Below are 20,686 nucleotides of genomic sequence, written 5' to 3' on the forward strand. Positions count from 1 at the left end.
AAATCAACTAAATCTTAATCTAAATAAGAATAAAACACCTTGCCTATAGAAACAGTTAATATATTGAAGCTTTTTTTTTTATGATAAATTTTAATTACATTAATCCCAATTTTTAATACGTAATTCAGGTTCGAGTATCGACCAATTAGGCGAATGTTTCTCATTTGATAACCAATTAAAGTCATCTATACAATTCCAATTATTAATTTTTGGATCGAGACCAGCCAAACAGAAATGATTCATTTGATCTTCATAAGACCAATTGTAAGGTGCTACTCTTATATTTGTACAATCTTCTATAATTGCTCTGCTAGTAACGTGGAGGTATATAGTGCAATCCGTAGACGAATGTAATCGAAATTGTTGACATGCAAAAGCAAATGTACAATCAATACAGTCATGAGCAAATACAGATGATGTTACCGGTCCTACTAAGATAGTACATTGTTTCAAATTAATCATATGCAACGTAATAGGCGTGCCATATATTCTTACTGTACATCGAGTTAAATCAGAAAGAAGAATATCATTCTTATTAACGTTTTCAGCATCCAATACTATTTGTTCGTCCAACTTTCCTACTAATATACAAGCATTCTCTCCATATTTATTAAACAATTTGTTATTTTGTTTGGACGAACCATTAACGATACCTTCCGATATTTTGAGATCTTTTAATCCATCGGTCACGTCGTACGTTTTTTCTGTTGGTTTTTTAACAACTCTTCTATTCTTAAATCCAAACTTTTTCTTCGGTAAAAGTTTCATTTCCAATTCCGAAGCTTCATTTTCTAACAATTGTAAATTTTCCTGTGCCTTTCTAATGTCATAAACTTTTAAATACATTTTCGATTGTGACAGGTAATTTTTAAGCATCAAAATTTCTTTGCTTATTTTATCAAAAGACACGGAAAGTACCGATGATGGTGGTGCACTAGATGCGTCATCTAGCATATCTTTTATTTTTTTACACGACGAATAAAACGTATCCTTAAAATAACTACTTTGTTCTGATTCTACTGCGAGAGATTGTCGTTCTTCTTTCCGTCTTTCAATGATGTTTTTCCTTTCACGATCTCTCTTATTTATACGTTCCGGTAAACTTCCTTCGATGAAATTAGTGTTCTCCATCTTATTGTTATCTGAATGCTATTTGTTAGTATTGTTTATATTATCTTCAAATAACACTGATACAGATTTCATAAGTTTCTCCTCACTTGATTCTTTTATCTTCTTCAATTGTTTCAAGACTTTATTTTTATCCTCCGTTGTTGTAGATCTTTTAGGCGAATTATCATACGCAAGGAACTGTTTAAACGTATAACACAATATATATACATATAATAATATAGATATTTAATAGATAATTAATAGATATTTAAATATCGTATTTTATTATACAAAATATAATATAATGTTAATTACCTCTTCCAATTCACGTTGACTTATTGACAGCGTTTGTATTAGGTAATATCCTAAACCTCCACCACCTATTAACAGTAACATAGATTTGAAGAACGCCATGAATACTAAATCTTAATTTTATTCCCATTTCATCTTGTCAGCTGTTCTCATTGAATCATCACCTGATACTTTTTCATGTATATAATAAAAACCATTTAACATCGATGGAAATTTTTGGTGTAGAAAATATCTGAAATCTAAAAAGGTAAAGAAAGAAAGAAGGAAGGAAAGAAAAAAAGAAAAGAAAAGAAAAAAGAATGAAAATATCCAAACGTACAATGCTATCAAAGAAGTTTATTGTCCTAATTAGAAAAAAAAAGATACCATTAATATATCAAGATATCTATATAATTATACAATTTAATATTATAAAAATGAAGAAATATATTCACCAATTAAAAAGGGATAGTTGAAACTTTCAAAATACGTTGTTACTTGAAGACAAAATAATATACAAAAAAAAAAAAAAAAAGAAACGTTAACCAAGGAATATATTAAACTATATATCGATTTGTAGAACTTATTTTGTAAGGCTCGTAATTGAAAATGAAAAAAAATAAAAAAGAATCAAGTTAATACACATGACATGTTAGAAATGAAAACAAGAGTAACAAATATATCGTTAAAGGTAATAACCTGAACTTATTAACGAATTGACTAATAATAGTAATATAACTTACCTGGAATTCTACACAAACTACTCCAAAGTGCTAACGAACCACAAAGTAGCGCACCCTCAAATATTAAAATTCCTCTTCCAATTTTAGCAGGATTAATTCTTTTAGGTTCTCTATAAAGCATACTAAGAAGGAATACGATTTCCTCTTTAGGAAATCATCAATACCATGGCGAATAAGACTAAATCTTGGAGTAGTCTTGAAACACGACACGATTGAGAAGGGATACGAGATAATAAGAATAATTCCTATTCGCTAACCGGCTCACCCACGTCTCGATTATTCGAGTATCTTTCGAGATATCGATAACTCGTAACCGATATCAATTGCATCGTAACATCGATATATGTATACATTGATATATTTAAAAGTTCGATACGGCGGTATCGAAAGTTTCGATTAGGGCGGGAAATTTAAAACGAATGAAATGTGTCAATTTTAATTTACAAGGATAAGCGAAAAATGGATTTACATTATCATTATTATTATTATTATTGTTATTATTATTATTATTATTATTATTATTATTATTATTTATAATATTAGAATTGATTTAGTAATATCTAAAACCGTGGATTCTCATTAATTGTATCATACTTTCGATAAGTTTTATATATATTATTATATCGTACATTGTTTTTCGTTTTTGTTTTTTAACGATATACATCAAATATATATAGTTACTTTTAATAATTTCGGAAAGTTTGTTTTGTTTTTTTTTTTATTCGTTATTCGTCGTTTTTATCGTCTACACTCTTTATATTTTTTTTATCTTTTATTCATTTACGTCAATACAATTAATTTTAATTTTAACAACTAATTGTAAGTATTTAATATGTTTTTTTTTTTTATTGTTGTTTGTTTTGTTATTGTTGCGAGAAACACATTTGTAGAAAAAGGAATATTTTCATTGTCGCACAAAATTCCTATCAATTAAATTGGATCCATAGTCGAAAAATGTCTACTATTTCTTATTTAAAAGTATGTGTATATATATATATATATATCTATATATATATATATATATATATATATATATATATATACGAATATTTTACGAGAAATGTTATTCAAAATTGATTTTTTTTCTTTTTCTTTTATTTTGCTTAATTTTTGAATATCACTCGAATGATATTAATATTATTTATTATTATTACCTATTTTATTTATTAAATCTTATTTACTATACTCGAACAAATTAGCTGAAAATATAATTACTCTTGGCAAAAAGGTATTTTAAACTACTATTTAACTCTCTCTCTCTCTCTCTCTCTCTCTCTCTTTGTTTAAGAAAATTTATTAATTAATCTTAAATTTAATGATGATATTATTCATATAAAACACAAAGCTAAGATGTATAATATGTTGTTAATAATATTTTGTTTCCTTCGTGACATATTTTGAGTTATTATTATTTTCTTTTGTTTTTTTTTTGTTTTGTTTTGATTACGCTATTGTCTGGAAAATATTTACTTAATTAATATATTTATATAATACGTTTATTTGATTTAACACTTAGGTCGAGTGATATTCAAACAAACATTATCGAGTTATATCCCCATATTATGCGAAACTTCGAAAAATGTTTAAGTTTATTTGTTATAATGTACAATGTGTGTGTGCAAATAATGTGTTGTTGCACTGGCCTTGTTAGGCCATGTCATTACAGACAGCGTTATTAATCTTTATATACGTATAGGTAAATCTTAATGTATATACATATACATTACATTTAAAATTTACCTGCATTTAAAATATAATCTATATATCTATATATATATATATATATATATATATATATATATATATATATATATATATATGTATATGTATATAGATATGCATATATATATATATATAGATATATTTCATATGCTATGGAATATACATGAAATAAGTTATGCCCCATAACACATGAAATAAATTACATTATAAAGACTAAGTTATATTCTAACGTAATGTACATTAGAACAGAATAGTTTGAATTATTTTTTTAAATATAAGAAAGCAGGAACGCCCCAGATGAATATAGCGAAATCGTGGAATATTTTTGTTCATCTTAGAAAAATAACTTCGTACTCTTAAAGTAATTCTATTTTCACGCATTCATGTAATATAAAACACTCTATAATATGTATCTGTTATTTTTCTAGAATTAAATTACAAATCAAATAAGATGTACATTGCAATCGTTAAAAATCTTTTTTAAAAATCTTACATTTTAATCGATACGCTAGATTTTTTGTTCTTTCTTTTTTGTTTTTGTTTTGTTTTTTAAATTAAAATAAGAGGCCTCTCTTTTACGAACTTATAAAAAAAAAAAACCTAATAATATATATATCAGAGAAATTGAAAATCTGTAAAAATAATATATAATTTCATTTTTCGTTTATGTTAATTAATAAATTACGTAAATCATTTTTAGAATAATGCATACATTTTTTTTTTTATATGGGACATGATTATAAGATTACTAACAGCTTTTAATTGGTTCCAACTAATTGATATTATCATATAATAACAAGTACATAATTATCTATAATAATGATAAAGCTGTTAATATTCTTTTAGAGTTAAGTACATGAGAAATAATTATAATAAAGGATATTCTTAATTATATAAATCATATTTATAACGATAAGAATTAAAAAGAAAATTTGCCCTCGTTTATAAGAGTTGATTGTTGCACATGAATATTGTTTTCTTTTTTTTTTTTTGGTCTTTCTTTCTTTTATAATAAAACAGTATACATTTATTACTATACGTACATATCGAATAACAAATTAAAATATTACTCTCAATTAAAAAAAAATAATAATAATAATAACAAAAATAAAAAGAATAATAATTACCAACAGATTAAAAAATATCATTCGTTTTTTTTTTATCGTTGATTTATTTTATCACATAATAATAATAATAATAATATATTCTTTTTTTCAATTTGTTATATAGGAAAAAAAAGAAACAGAAATAAAAAAAGAAAATGGGGAAAAACCCTACACATCAAAAAAATTAAACGACTGATAATTTTTAAACGTTATCAAACTATTGATTGCTTTGAAAAACATATCGTATTATAAACATAGTTATTTATAAAACTATTCTCTTGTTACAAACTAAAAAGCCGATAAATAATAGGTGATGGTAATAGATTAGTAATCTGCACTTTGGAAATATAATTAACTGAATTAATGAAATAATAATAGCATGAATTAGTTCGAATATTTAATCTTCTATCAAGGATATTAAATCATAAAGCAAACATGTAATATATCTTCTATATACAAGTTACTTCTCTTTCTCTCTCTCTCTACAATTTTCATTATTGCTTTTCTTTTTATAATATCGTGAGGAAAAGTACAAAAGACAGACCATGTAGAGATGGTTTGCTGTTGGATATAATAATAATAATAATAATAATAGTAATAATAATAATAATAATAATAATAATAATAATAATAATAATTAATAATCTATTTAATGTTATACATATTAGGCTGCATATGAAAAAGCCATTTGTAAAACATCATCACGTGAATGCTGAAGTTAAATCGAAAGGTTACTTATTTAAATGAGCGGAACTTTTGTACAATTTTATAGACATTATACCTTCATCATCATAATAATGTAAATTGTATGAAACGTATTATATATATATATATATATATTTATATATATATGCTATTATAAATTATGATAAAGTGCTGGAAATATTTTAGTTAGTTTATAAAGTGCTAAGGCACCAGAGGTAAATGCAAATGATAATATTCGTGATTAATATATATTTTCCTAATAGTACTATGGGAGCATTAAACTACAGACATTTCTTTTGTATCCTTTCTTTTCTTCTTCTTCTTCTTCTTTTATATATATAATTATATTTACTATGAAAAAGTAAGCACTTTTATACATACACTTCGGGATGATTTAAGATCATATTCGCTTTTTCTGTGTGTGCAAAATTAAATTTCTCGGGCCTTTTTTTTCCTTTTTTCTTTTCTTTGTTTTTTCCTTTTTTTTCTTCTTTTTTTTTTTAAAGTAGCATGTATATATATTAATAGTAAAGTAGCAATCTTTTATTTGCATGCAAAGCAAAGTTAAGATGCAAAGGACATCATGAGCAGCATTTTTTTTTACAGATAGATATATTCAAAGCTGGATAAAACATTGACATATCTTCTGTTTTTATGCTTACATCATTGTTTATTTTTTTGTTAACAAATATTAGTTTGTTTTTTATTGATATAGTGTCATCGCGATACCTCTTACTTATAGAAAAATAAAGACTTTTAACAAATTCGTCCCATAACTGCCATTAAAATTCTTGTTTTGGTTTCTTTTTACCGATTATTAAATACACTTAACACGACTTGAAAGTTATTATTATTATTATTATTATTATTTTTATTGTTTAATATTAAAATCAAATGTGGTATATAAAAAATGATTACTATAGGATTGTGAGGTCATGCATAAAATGTTTCTTGCAGTGCCTTGAAAATATTCGAATACATTTGATTGAAATTTAAATCGCATTTTTATTTTTAAAATGTGGCAGTTAAAAGACAAACATACAAACGTAATTATACAATGTTTTACTTATACACACGGGTTTTTTGAAACTTGTGTTGGTTGATTTTTCATCATTGCACTCCGAATAACTTGTTTCTCATATTCTTAAACAAAAAGATTATTAATTATAAAATCTGTTTATTTAGTTTCTGTTATTGCATGGCAATATACAAAGTTCGAAATTCATTTCTTTCTCTTTTCGTTTCCTTTCTCTCTCGCGCTCTCTCCTTTTTAGTTTTTTTGCGTTTGACTATATTTATTATTAAATCATCTAGTAACCTTTCAAGATTAACAGCATATCACATGAAGCATTCTCGTTCGACATAAAACGTCAAGTTCGGTTTGTATGCTAGAAACATAGATCTTGTCTTTTCCACTGATGAAAAATACAAAACGAGTTAGAGATTCACTACACGTACGACTGTTATTTACAATGTGTTTTTATTAGCACGATTAAACAGATTTCACATAATCCTTGTCAAAACAGTGTAACCAAATGATTTTTTTTTACTCTCTTCGTTAATTTTGTTCTCGTTATTCATGCATATAAACCTTCACCCTTACACTAATTCTAAGACGGAATTTCTTTAGTTTTTTTATACTGCCATAACATATTATACTTTATTTTATTTTTTATTATTTTTTTGTTATTATTATTATGCTCCTCTCTTTCCCTCTCTTTCTCTCTCACTCTCTCTCTCTCTCTCTTCCTGTTTCTTTATTTTTCTTTTTTTTTCTTTCAATTATTATCCCATATAAGAATCACATAGTTCAATATGAGATATAGTAAGACGGATTATATAATACTATTATAAAATCCGTAAATAAACCGAAAAGAAATATACACATAAAGTTCCCAAATTTTTTACATATCTGATTAGCATTTTTCTTTTTTTTTCATTTTTCATTTTTCGTTTTCTTTTTATTGATTAGCAAATACTTGCTAACGTCCACATCATCCCCCATTTTTTTTTACCTCCACATTTAATCGATGGTCTATAAATTGATGATAACGAGGCACAGAGGGATAATTGCAACGGGCAGGAAAAAGTCAGCATGACATTCAGTAAAACAGTCTTTTAAACACCATGAAGTCATGGGAATTTTGATGTGCTGTAATTCGCTACGATACCATTTCGTGCCAGCCACTGCTATTTGAGGATGCACTTTCTAGCGATGCTACAATATAATGATAATAACTCGTACGTTATTATTAAATAAATGTTCTTACAAATTATTTTTTTGTACAAATAATAATAAGGCTTGATATGTACTAAGTTAAAGTATACATAAATAGCACATTTATCGGATTAAGACTTACCAGTCTTATCATTATCAGCTTTTTCAGGAGAGGAAGACCTTGGTCCCCATATCCTTACTGTACAATCATCAGATACAGAAGCCATCATTTGATGATAAACAGGATTCCACGAAACGCAATTAACCGTTCGACTATGTCCCGTTAAAGTTGCTATGGGGAGCTCTCGTTTGATATGCCATACATATACTTTATTGTCTATAATAATAATAATAAAAATAATATTGCATAATGTTTTTATTTTTGTACAGAAATAAAATACATTATGCAATTTACTCGACGTACCTTCACTACCAGATGCAATAAAATCTTGATTAATACCACCGAAACAGCTATGAATTGTAAAGTGGCCTTGCGTAACACCTTGAAAACGCCTTACTAAACAACGATCTTGTAAGTCCCATAGATGTACTCCTTGATTAGCCACATTAAGTAAAGCAAGTCTATCAGCTTTATTAACACTAAAGGACATAACTGGATGATCTTCTTGTAATCTATATATGGTTTAATAATAATGTTAATTGTATTTCATTATAATTGCAATGACTAGTTTTAATAAGAAGAAAAAAATGCATTCAACATACATTGTAAAATCACATAACTCGTCAAAATTATATCCTCGAATTCGATGATGAGAATCAGCTGCTAAGACAGTTTTTCCATCGCTTCTACACCATAAACATTTAACTCTAACACCTTCCCATGAATCTGAGACATTACCATCCATATCCTGGATTGATTTAATACAAATTTTATAAAAATAATGTAACGATAGAAAAAGAATCTTAATCAAAATGAAATTGTCACTTACACATTGATAGAACTGACCACGAAGTCCTCCTGCAACAAACTTATTCGAATCTCGATGCCAGGCACAGGCCGTCAAAGAATCATCGGTACTTTGAGTTAATTTAACACGTAATTCACAGTCAGGCGTGTCCACACACCAAAGCCACAGTTCTGGACAATCTTCAGGACCACAAGCAATAAGATGGCTACTATCTGGACTCCAAGCTATAAGCGCTACACCATACGTATGTCCTTCCAATGTTTTTCTGTGCGTTACTCGCAAGGTTTCCTATAGATATAGAATTATATAACATTGTAATAAGCTCTTTGAAAGATTACAGATTATTTATTTAGTCATAGACTCTTACCGGATCAACATCCCATATAATTACAGTCATATCTTTAGAACCTGTGGCTAATTTAAGACCATCAGGAGAGAATTTGCAATACCAAACTTCGTCACAATGATCATTCAGCAATTGTACGGTATGGCACGGAAATTGTTCTTTGCTACAACTGTGGTCCACTAGCAGCGACACGTTTTCCAAGCTTGTCTAATTTATCGAAGATTATAAACGTAATAGAAGAATAACAAAATTCACGTAAGAAAGAAAATGCATTGTAAAAAGTTATAATAATTATCATTAATATATATAACAATACATTTACATTCTATACTTTAAAATACCTGCATATGAGTTACATGGTATGTGCATTGTTGATTTTGCATTTCCACCGCTTGACAAAGCAACGAGTGAAGTCGACGGGGTGGCAACATGATAGAGGGAGGAAGATACCTTTGTAATCTATCCATGAGCGCTGCTCTGGAAGCTGAGCCTTTACCATCCCAGCCTGCACGTGTCTGTTAACAATTGTCTATTTGCTAATGATCAAATTTTCAATTGTATGTTAGTTTAGTGAATTTTTCAAATATCTACTCAAGTTCAAATTCTTTCAAGAAATTTTCTATCTAGAATATACGGTTATTATTACGAAGAACGAAGATTATTCATTACAACAATTTTAACTCGTGTAATATATACAATTGAATGATATAAATGCAATACCTGTAATTCATCACGTCCACTACACATCATAAATGCTGATAACTGATGAACGCGGCCAGTATTGTGCCCTAAGGGTGTCAATTCATTGCGTAAGACTTGTAAAGCTTCTAAAACTAAGCCTTCTTCTAAAAACTCCAAATATTTTTGCTCTAAGAGTAGAAATTTCATTTCCTATAAATACAAATTTAATATGTAGTATCATATTTAGAAAAAAAAATATTAAATAACATAAATATCAAAGGTAAATTTAAATAATCAAATCTTTACCACCAAGCTCTGACTTGCACCATTTAAAAAGGATTTTAATTCGTTAAGATCGTGATCTGCTTTGTTCCAGTCTCCATCCATAACGTGCTGTCTAAACTTTGCAGCTGCAGGATGGTCCAATCGACAACCTGATTCTTGCATAAGCAGGTCTGCTGTACGGCTAAAGAAAAATATATATATATTTTGTATTTATTTGTCGTTACTGAACAAAGTGTAAGTGCTATATTAGAATAATTAAAAGAATTCATCTGAGTACGATAACATGAGCAATACATTGTATTAAGAGTTCGAACAAAGAACTCACAGTTTTCTATGTTTTAGGGAAAAATATATATTTTGCTACAAGCTTATTTCATATAGATAGTACCAACACATTCATTCGAAGCAACATCATTACGAAGTAAATATAACTAGCAGATACTAGTGACTATATTTCATGATTCTAAAAATAACTTTCTCTTGCCAAGTAGCAGCATGTATGGTAGAACAGTTCTCTTGATAAACGTTCACAAAGGAAATTAAAAGGAACGTCCAAATAAATTTTATTTTATCTGTTGGAATCTTGATCGATTAAAGATAAAATCTGAAGACAATGTTAAGATGATATCTTGGAGAATGATATAAATAAGAAAGAAAGAATACGTACTCTAGCCCGACAGTTTTCAAATGTTGACCGATGAGTCTCACAATGTCCTGATTAGTTTTGTCCATTATTTTAGGAGGTCCTAAACTTGAATTAGTTTCCCCATTCACACCATTGATGTCATTATCGGACTCTGGTATCACATTGCCATTAGCTTGTGGTCCCCCAGTGTCAGCTGTAGCTCCATTCTGTTGCAGTCCAGAAGAAACTCCACCGTTTGAGGCCTGCTGCTGCATTACGCTGTTATGCACACGGAAATGTTACCGTGGTTGCAATATTGCCCGGTTGAATACTAACGCATATGCGTACTAAGCGTAACATTTTTTTATCTTGACATATAATATCTTCTCTCTCTATCATTCTATTTGTTTTATTTATATATTTATTTTTTTTAACTCGCGTATATGCATCAATATTTAAATATATATATGTATGTATATATGTATATATATAGATATATATATATTTGTGTATACGTATATATTTATTTATTTATTTACTTTTTTTTTTAAATGTTTCTTTGTTATTTTTCTATTACGAGCTGGGGGTGAAAATTTGAAAGACAGTTTTGATAAGTATTGTCAATAAAGAGAGAGAGAATCAATAATAAGAATTCGACGGAATAATTTGGATAAATAATAAAACCGCTCGGGGATACAGCGCATACGAAAGGAATCCGACGTCGATACGTCTTGAGATTCTGGAAGGAAGAAGATACACGTGAGAGGGTCGTTGAGTGAAGCTACGAAGAGGGGTATGTCCTCCTCTCCGTGTTTCTGCATCTACGCGTCCGCGAATAAATATCTGAGAAATAAAGAACCAGAGCGTTGCGTTACCGATAGTTTTCCATCTCTGGATTGGAGTGGTGCTCGTCCGCTGGTCGTAGAGTAGTCGTCAAAGAACTACGGGACCTTTTGCGCGGTGGCGGAGCGAGTCCACCGTCGTCCGACTCGCCGCTCGAGGCCAGGCTTATACGCGTACCGCCCCGTTTTTCACACGATTATTGTCCCTCTCGAGTTCGTTGGTGGGGCTGTGGCTGGGGCTGAAGCACGCACGCAGCCACGATTACGTTGCACGGGAAAGTTCTTCTTCTTCTTCTTCTTCTTCTTCTTCTCGCCTCCCCCCTTATATATTTATTTCCTCCTACTCTGACTAATGAAAATCAACACGCCGCAGTTAACTTTCAATCTTTGTCCCTACGAAACGTTTACGTTCCCCGAATAAAGCAACAAAAATTCACGATAGAGAAAAAAAAGGCAGAATTTTTGTACGCCTGCCAATACGGATGATACGAACAATGACTGCTACACAGCTGATACTTGTTTAGATCGTCGTTTACGTCACACTATGGCCTTCTTCGCAGATACCCCAACGAGTTATCCTGCCCCCTGCCGTTCGTTCATACAAATTCTTATTCTCTGAAATTGACACGGTTCCCTCTCTGGATTTTATCCTACCTATCATAGGATGTTGCCACTGATTCAAATTTTCCAATTGTTAATAACCAATCTAACAAAATGTAAATTAGTTTTTACCGATTACTTAATCGCGCTTATTTATTTGTTATACGTTCTTGCCGGTGTCATTTTATTTCCAATTAATTATCAATCAATTGTCAATTAATTATGAATTAATTGTCAATTAATTATCAATTTATTGTCAATTAATTGGAAGATTAATTGGAAAATTAAGATAACCGAATATGCTTTTATTTTTACATTTATCTACGAATATTGAAATTCTTTTCTTTTTTATAGAAACAGATACGAATTTTACGTTATTACGTTATAAGAATATATATGTGAGATCGATTTTTTAAAGTACGCACAATTTTGTATACACAAAGTTTATTACTATGAAAATAAACGAGATAAAATGTAAGGAAAGATTGACTACCGAAAAATTCGCGGTTTAAATTTAAAATATCAATCGGCAGAGATTGGATAGCCGAGAAATGAATCTTCGGCTTTCTTCAGAGAAGCGAGTGTAGCACCACGAACGTCAGGAACCAAAAGTTATACGTGCTATAGTCTTCGTGATAATGGATAATATAAAACTACTATTACCGACAATTCATAATACTCCTATAAAAACCATTATTATTAACAATCGATAATAATTTTAGAAATATATTATTATCGACGGTAAGTAAAAACAAAATTAAAGAAACTGTAGTTGTAAATACTCTTATGTTTAAATGCCCTCTTCTAAGGCATTCGCGGTTTAAATTCAAAATATCAATCGGCAGTGTTCGGCTAGTCGAGTGATAGCGTTCGGTTTTCTTCGTACAAGAATCGACTCGCGCATCATGCACCGGCACCCGGCAGTAGTCGCTCGCCGGCCTCCGTGGTGTGTGCATTGACATTGACATTTATTACTTTTAATATTCGTTTATCGTTATTTTTCTCGTATTTCTATTAATCCCTTCGCTATTTTGATTCTACTACCATTCTTCTCCGGTTTTTTTCTCACGTTTACTTTTTTATCCCAACTTTTCTTTTTTTATCAAAGTTGGTTTTTTTTTTTTTAACACGGATAATAAACGCGTTGCGGCTCATAACCACGCGCGAATTTCATCGCGAAGAAAAGAGAAGAGAAGAGAAGAGAAGAGAAGAGAAGAGAAGAGAAGAGAAGAGAAGAGAAGAGAACAGAAGAGAAAAGAAGAGAGTAAAGGCGACCAATCCGCCTACGCCGTGAACGTTGTCTCTTTTTTTAACAGACAAACAGAGAGAAAAATGAAGACAGAGAAATAAAGAGAGAAAAAGAAAAAAACGAGTTATATTGGATAACATAATACCTGTGTCCATTAATGCGAACGTCGTTCTCGCGTAGCACATTTTTCGTGCATCACGTATGTATCAGTATTTCTATACGCGTATAAATACGTAGGTAGACACGCGTGCATGCGCACACGGTAATATCAAAGTGACGAATAATCAAAGAAGAAGTTTTATTTCGGTTTGATTAATGATTGTTGCATTCATATATTTTCCGTGCATAAACAGTAAACAGTTTTTTGTGTTATGTGATATGTGTTAGATCTAATAATTAAGTTGCAATATTTATTTTTTGGAAGTGTTTATCTCCCGACAACGACGACCACCTGTCGCGCGAGCAACGCACGCGTCGCTCAGTGTCACATTTGGATTAATAGGATTACGCGGGAAGCTGCAAAGGGACATGTCATTATCCTGGAGATAGATCTTCGCAATATAACAAGGTATGTATGTACTACGTTATTTAAAAGAATTATTTTATTCATTGATCGATAAAAAAGATGACAATTTTTTTGATTGGATTAAAATTCATTTGGTCAAACGATTTTCAATTATTTTTATCATTCCTCTTAGCTATTAGTATTTATCTAAAATCGTTTATGATATTTTTCTTTTTTAGCAATAATAATATCGTTCATATCTCGTTAAAATTCATCGAATATTTTTTACGATATTTCTTTTAATCTCAAACGTAGTAGTCAATAATCCTTATCTTTCAATGATCCAGCGGAACGATGAAATTAAAAGTAAGGAACGTGTGGAATTTTAATGGGAAGGGGGGGGGTGATCATTAAAAAGAGTTAGATTATAGAAAAGTACTACGTGATCTTTTAAATTCGTAGGGCATTAATGTATCGATATCTTATGTATATATATATATATGTATATATTTAATTTAGAAATGCACGTAAATCGTTTGACAGATGAAAATTTTTTCTTTTTTTTTAAAGATATTCTCAACGTGGAGAAATAAAAAAAGAAAAACATGGAGACCTTTAATTTACGATCTACGATATTTTACGGTATATATAGATATTTTAAAAAGCTTATAAATCTCTTGAATAAGGAATGTGCGAGCGTTTTCTTCTTCTGTAGTATTATATTATATACATATATATATATATATATATATATATATATATATATATATATATACAGGTTCGTAAATAATAAAATAACCACGCTACCATGAATGGGCACTGCTTTGCCTTTCGAAAGGCGCGCCGCGTATTGAAGAATTTCTTTCTTTCTTTCTTTCTTTCTTTCTTTATTTATTTCTTTAGTGTGTACGCACGCGTATAGTGCGTAGGAGCGGACGGCAAAGAGGGTTCTACATCGTGCAGCAGAATCGAATGAGCCGTGTTAGTAGAAAACATCTATGAGAGAAAGAGAGAGACAGATAGTGGAGAGGGGCAGGAAAGGAAGGAGGTGGGCACATACCAGTGCATACCAAAGTAAATGCGCATGCGCAAACCATTTCTCCCCTCTCCAACCAACTCGCTTGCAATCTCCCGCGCGATTTGCCCGCGTCTTTCGCAGCGCGCTTTTGCTCTTCTCTTCAAATCATTGACTCTACTTCTTTTTTTCTTTTTCATTCTATTCATAAAATCATCTTCATCTTTTTATTATTTGTTTATTTGTTTGTTTATTTGTTTGTTTGTTTGTTTGTTTTTTTGTAGAACTTGTTGCAAACTTCCTAGATGTTTTTTATTTGAGAAATAGATGATTATTGCATTAGATAGATAGGATTATTTTATATGCATTTAAAGTTGAAATTATTCGCGTGCGTGTTATATATTTTGTTTCTTTTCTTTTCTTTTTTTTTTCTTATTCCTTTTCCATTTTTTTGGTTCTTTTTCATTTTCATTTTCTTTTTTCTTTTTTCTTTTTCTTTCCTCTTATTTCACGCAGTTGCATCCCTCGTGGTGAGCGTGTTCACGCTCGCTTTCTTGTATTTCGCATACCTGCTTCTAAGCTTTCACGTTAGGATCTCGTGTTTGCTTCGTGTAAATATGATCGGTTCTTGTTCAAAATGTTCTTAGGTCTTTCTCTCTCTCTCTCTTTTTCGTAGTAGATTTTTACGCGTTGTACCGGTACAAATAATCCATTTTTACGTATAACCAAAAAAAAAAAGAAATACCAGAAGGATAAATTTACGAGGAATTTAACTAACAATAAAAATCTTTTTCTTCTTCTTCTTCTTTTTTTTTTTTTTCAAATCTTGAATCGATACATCCGAAATCGTTTCTTAGGAAAGGAAAAAGAAAAGAAAAGAAAAGAAAAAAGAATCGATTAGATATTATTGAACTTTTCTACAAAAGCTGTCCTTAGAAATTACCTGGAAAAGATGATGATGATGATTGTCCGAGTAGTAGAAAAAAGCATGGCAGCAGATGAATCGAAATATATTATTTGGAGTGAGGAGGAGGAGAAGGATGGCTTAGAAAAAGAATGATAATTATAATTCTTTGGGTTTCGAAGTTGCCCCGAACTTAAAAAGAATTTCTCGAGAGCTAATTCGAAGAAGAGACAAAGGGTGCCATTTTTCTCTCCTATGTAGTTTGTTTTTTATCTCTTTTTTTTTTTTTTTTATTTCTCGTGTGTTCGTAGTATATCCATAAATTCATAGGACGAAACACAGAGCAAGCATATCATCCATTTTTAATATTTCATTCGTAGAAACGTTCGTTCGTTTTTCTTCTTTAACTTTTAGAGTCAACTTTTAAGATACATATATATATATATATACCGTAGAAAGGCAATTTATGGAAAAAGGGTTTGCGGTCTTCCGACCTTCATATTTACGTTGCACAGCACAGCTGGACTTTAACCGCACGAAAGCGGTTCTTCTTGCTTTAGCCCTGAAATCACACGCTTCCCGATTTAACGCGTTTTGCCATGCACTCACTCCTATCATCTATGAGATTTGCATACGTTGATTTTTATCTTTTTTTTCTTTTTTTTTTTTTCATTTTACTATACACATATATATATATTTTTGTTGGTTTTATATTATATTGAGAAAAGTTGTCCATTCAACTTCATTTTTTTATATACTCGTTCCATCTCCCATGTGCTATAAACAAAATCAAACAATAGGGTGAAAAACATTCCACGTATCGAAAAATTCTTCAAATTTATTATACCATCTGCTATATTGGAATTCGAATGATAGAAAAGTCGTCCTAGTTCTTTCATCTTATAAATCCAACGGATAATCTTCTATAAAGAACTTAGAAAATGAATAGAATACATTAAAATAAAAAAAGAAAGGAATTTGGACATTGCAATCTCATCTTACGATCAATCGGACGAAATACCAGGTGCATTACGTTTTCTTTCGTTGTACTTCTCTCTTTCTCTCTTTCTTTTTCTTTTTCTTTGGCAAAGAAGAAGAAGTAGACGTAGTAGTAGTAGTAGTAGTAGTAGTAGTAGTAGTAGAAGAAGAAGAATAAGAAAAGAGTAAAGAAGAAACTCGCTGGCAAAGTCCTGAGGATCGTGGCCCGTGAACGGGTGTGAACGCTCGTACGTGCCAGAAACGAATAATGAAGCCGTGCTACGATCCACGATAAAACCCGATGCCCCGACGTTGGAACGCCACTCACGTATAAATCTTTTACCTTGTACCCGATTTGCGAGCGCCGTACCACACCACCACCACCACCACCCCCTTTCCTCCCGCACCCCCTACCGCATTGCCACAATTCAACATCACCGTCTCTAGAAGACAAGTTACCCTGTGACCAATCATTTTCTATGACTCCTATTTCATCTACCAACTCCTTAATTTCATTCTCTAAAATGACATTTCATTTGGTAAAAAAAAAACAACAAGGATTTGTTATCATTAACTAAAATATTCAGTTGTCGATTGAATATCATACAATTAGGGTATCGTTTAGGTTTAATTTTGTTAGGTAATTTGGTTGAATTAATACAAAAATGGATAAAGTGGAATGTTTTGTAAGGAATAGATTAAAAAATTTAGGAGCAACGTTAATGAGTTAGCGATCACCTACGATCACACATCGCAAGGTATAACTATACGAACACGTGACAGCGTTCTTCCTCCTTCCCCACGCCCCCACTAACACGTTGTCGTTAGTTTATTTATCATCGTTAGTTCTAGCTTAAAATAGTTTAACTTGGTTTAAATACTTTTGCTTGTTTTTCTTTTTTTTTTTTTTAAAGTCGAACAGGTACGCGTAATCTTAGGATCTCGATGAAACTCATATACGCGTGTCGGTAAAATATATATATATATACTAGGTGACCCGGCAAACGTTGTTTTGCCATATAAATAATTTCCTAGTAATTTCTAGTGTAGACAAAAAATAGCTTACTTATTGTAAGTATGTATGTATGTTAGAATGTGTATATTGTATGTATGTAAGAATGTGGTATATGCGTGAAATAAGCATGGAGCGCTGTGAACGATGAGGGAATATAAAAATAACAAAAGGCAAACATTATTTTTAAGTTATTATAATTTATTCCTTAAAATTATATATCATTAATTAAACAATTACGACAGTAACACTATTAAACAATATCAATCTCTTAATGCTATAGCGTGAACAATATTTTTTGTTAGTCCATCTTTAGCTAACACAAACAAACTGGATGGTTTACCTACTCGAGAGCATGCCATGTATAATTGTCCGTGTGAAAAACATGGTGTTCTCAAATCTAATCCACAAACAGACATCGTTTGACCTTGGGATTTGTTGATAGTCATTGCAAATGCCAATCTAATCGGAAACTGAATTCACACTCACAACGTGCATTCACGCGATTGGCAAGTGCGCTTCCGGAATCCTCGCCGCCCATAAAGTAGATTTGTAAGAATTTATGTGGTTCGTTTGGCATTGGCAGCAGTGAGCCCATTTTATGATAAACTTGGCCTCTGATTTTGAATGTAGAATTGAATTGTTGACCATTTGCATTAGTATTTCGAACTATTTCTGTTGCTCCGAACGATGTCATTTGAAAGCATGAATTGAATCTTCGAATTGACTTCAGGAACACGTTAGAAACTGGATCCGTGCCGATAAGTAAGCCGTTCAATGGTTCAGGTGGTGTTTCAATTTCAGGTAGTTGCACTTTTCCTGACGCGCAACACATCCCAGCTGGCTCATTTTTGAATTTCAGAGCATGACAATGCGGACATTCCTTGTCCATAGCACCAATTACCACTTTTGAATGAGCATAATATTCAATATCGGGCTCATACTGGAATGCTAGACGCAGGAATGAATCAGATATAAATGCTCGATGTACCTGTTGTCGTTGTTGGTCACTTGTTCTTCGTCTATTGACTGTGAAACGGCGTGATTTTCGTTGTTCTAATCTTCTGACTTCATTGCGTTCAGCTCGTGTATCTTCTGTCTCTTCTTGATGCAATTGCGCCATTCTGACACGTGCATCAGTATTTTGTTGCTGGATTTGTTCTTCTGTTCTTTCGGATCTTCTATTTCGCAACTTTAGAGCTTTAATTGTACTGCGGCTCAAATCAGCCCCTTTGCGTTTTCTTGGCATTGTGATTTTTTGGAAACTATGAAAATCTTAATTGTTCAATTACATTGTGTTGAGTACTTTTGAGGTTATAAAATCACTTGATTAACTAATCGTGCAAAATACACTCAAAATTGATAATTTAATTATTATTGATAAAATAGGAATGATTAAAAGTTAATATAAGAGTTACACTGAGATAGCAAAATAATAATTGTCAACGTTACTACTACACTTGATGCATAAACAATAATGATGGCCGACAACTGTGTAGGGAGTAAAAAAAAAAGGAAACCGACTTCGTTCTCATCCCTACTCCGTGCTGTTTACTGGGTCAGAAGTGACACCTATAGACATCTGGCGGGGATAATAATAACTAAATAAATGACGATTGATCAGTTTTCGACCGGAGAGGAAAAATGATTAAATTACTAAAATGGCTATTAAAAAATAAGGGTTGATCGTAGAAGGGTGAAAATTGAGGATTGTATGTAATTTTGTATGTTGTATCATAAAAAAATAGAAATTACAAATTTTGTCTAAAAAATGAAAAAAAAAGTTTAGGGGTGGACTACCCCTAACATTTAGGGGGATGAAAAATAGATGTTGGCCGATTCTCATAGATACCGGATAAGCACAAAAAATTTCATCAAAATCGGTCAAGCCGTTTCGGAGGAGTATGGGAACGAAAACTGTGACACGAGATTTTTATATATATATAGATATATATATATTTATTTATCAGGGCTATCGAGTTGTGGCAAATGATCAAACTAGTTCTAACGTGTGCGTGTAGAGAAGTCAGTCGCATAGCACTCCTCCTCGTGGTCTCGCTTTCTCGCGAGAGGTATATAAGAGTAAGTATATAACATAACTTTGTGTTACAGTGTAATAATGTTAACATGCTTAACAGATTTATTCGACATATTTTAACAGAAAATTTGATATTTTTGTTGTTGTTGTTTTAACTTTTGACCTGTACATACACACACACACATTGAACAAAATTACTACTTGTCTTTTGCGACATTTATATATATAATATATGTATAATAACACACACAATAACACACATACATATTGAATGAAATTACTACTTGTCTCTTTTGCCACATTCATATATATATATAACATGTATATGATACATACACAATTACACACACATGCACACATACATTGAATGAAATTACTACTTGTCTTTTGCTACATTTCTTTTATTCCTAGATTTTCTATCTTTCTTTCTTTTTTATTAATTATGTTAGTCTTCTTCTTCTTCTTCTTCTTCTTCGTTTCTCATAAGGTAACGTAAGTAAGTAGTAAGTGGTTACTATCATCCGGATATAAAGGAGGGGGAGTGGGAGGGGAGGGGGAAATACCACGAGAAATTCAGTTAGACTCGGTGAAAGTACCAATGGACTGTATGTACCAAGGGGTACGTACGGCTTCTGAGAGTTCACGCACACGCCTGATAACCGCGATGCTGTATACGAGATAATAGCACGGTTATTACGTAGTACCATCGCAACGCGGAAGCCTCCCTTCACCCCACCCATTTGTCATTTTCAAATCGAGAAATTCTCCATGGAAGAAAGGGG

The 20,686-nt window shown here is 31.1% G+C and overlaps 2 protein-coding genes across 4 annotated transcripts; both read right to left on the bottom strand.

Annotated features, from left to right (window-relative positions):
- Nucleotides 1-70: 70 nt before the first annotated feature.
- TBCC (Tubulin-binding cofactor C) lies at nt 71-2,359 on the bottom strand. Its single transcript, XM_015318706.2, has 3 exons — nt 2,145-2,359; nt 1,426-1,661; nt 71-1,308 (listed from the first exon to the last, which is right to left on the bottom strand). Exon 3 carries the CDS (start codon nt 1,129-1,131, stop codon nt 100-102), a length of 1,032 nt encoding a protein of 343 aa, XP_015174192.1. The 5' UTR covers nt 1,132-1,308; nt 1,426-1,661; nt 2,145-2,359; the 3' UTR covers nt 71-99.
- A 485-nt stretch (nt 2,360-2,844) lies between these two features.
- On the bottom strand, nt 2,845-12,166 carry LOC107065222 (WD repeat-containing protein 26). Of its 3 annotated transcripts, XR_016176609.1 has the most exons (12): nt 11,637-12,164; nt 10,804-11,040; nt 10,158-10,317; nt 9,891-10,061; nt 9,512-9,685; nt 9,192-9,377; nt 8,846-9,112; nt 8,619-8,764; nt 8,320-8,528; nt 8,038-8,232; nt 3,189-7,895; nt 2,845-3,148 (listed from the first exon to the last, which is right to left on the bottom strand). XR_016176609.1 is itself a non-coding variant. In XM_015318702.2 (11 exons), exons 1-11 carry the CDS (start codon nt 11,648-11,650, stop codon nt 7,840-7,842), a joined length of 1,800 nt encoding a protein of 599 aa, XP_015174188.1. In that variant the 5' UTR covers nt 11,651-12,166; the 3' UTR covers nt 2,845-7,839. The 3 variants fall into 3 exon arrangements, 2 of the variants coding, with proteins under 2 accessions (XP_015174188.1, XP_015174187.1); XM_015318702.2 differs by having other exon boundaries at nt 2,845-7,895; nt 9,527-9,685; nt 11,637-12,166; XM_015318701.2 differs by having other exon boundaries at nt 2,845-7,895.
- Between the last annotated feature and the right edge of the window lie 8,520 nt (nt 12,167-20,686).

This window comes from Polistes dominula, unplaced genomic scaffold (genome assembly GCF_049000335.1).
Source record: "Polistes dominula isolate Pdom_NZ unplaced genomic scaffold, Pdom_raw_medaka contig_23, whole genome shotgun sequence".
Classification (NCBI taxonomy): domain Eukaryota; kingdom Metazoa; phylum Arthropoda; class Insecta; order Hymenoptera; family Vespidae; genus Polistes; species Polistes dominula.

Bases quoted from the DNA above. Each gene is read 5' to 3' on its own strand.
- LOC107065222 (XM_015318701.2), bottom strand. The intron at 10,318-10,803 runs GTACGTATTCTT...ATTTTTCTTTAG, and splicing joins TTGAAAACTGTCGGGCTAGA to CCGTACAGCAGACCTGCTTA. The intron at 8,529-8,618 runs GTATGTTGAATG...AACCATATATAG, and splicing joins GAGTTATGTGATTTTACAAT to ATTACAAGAAGATCATCCAG.
- TBCC (XM_015318706.2), bottom strand. From the start codon at position 1,131: ATGGAGAACACTAATTTCATCGAAGGAAGTTTACCGGAACGTATAAAT.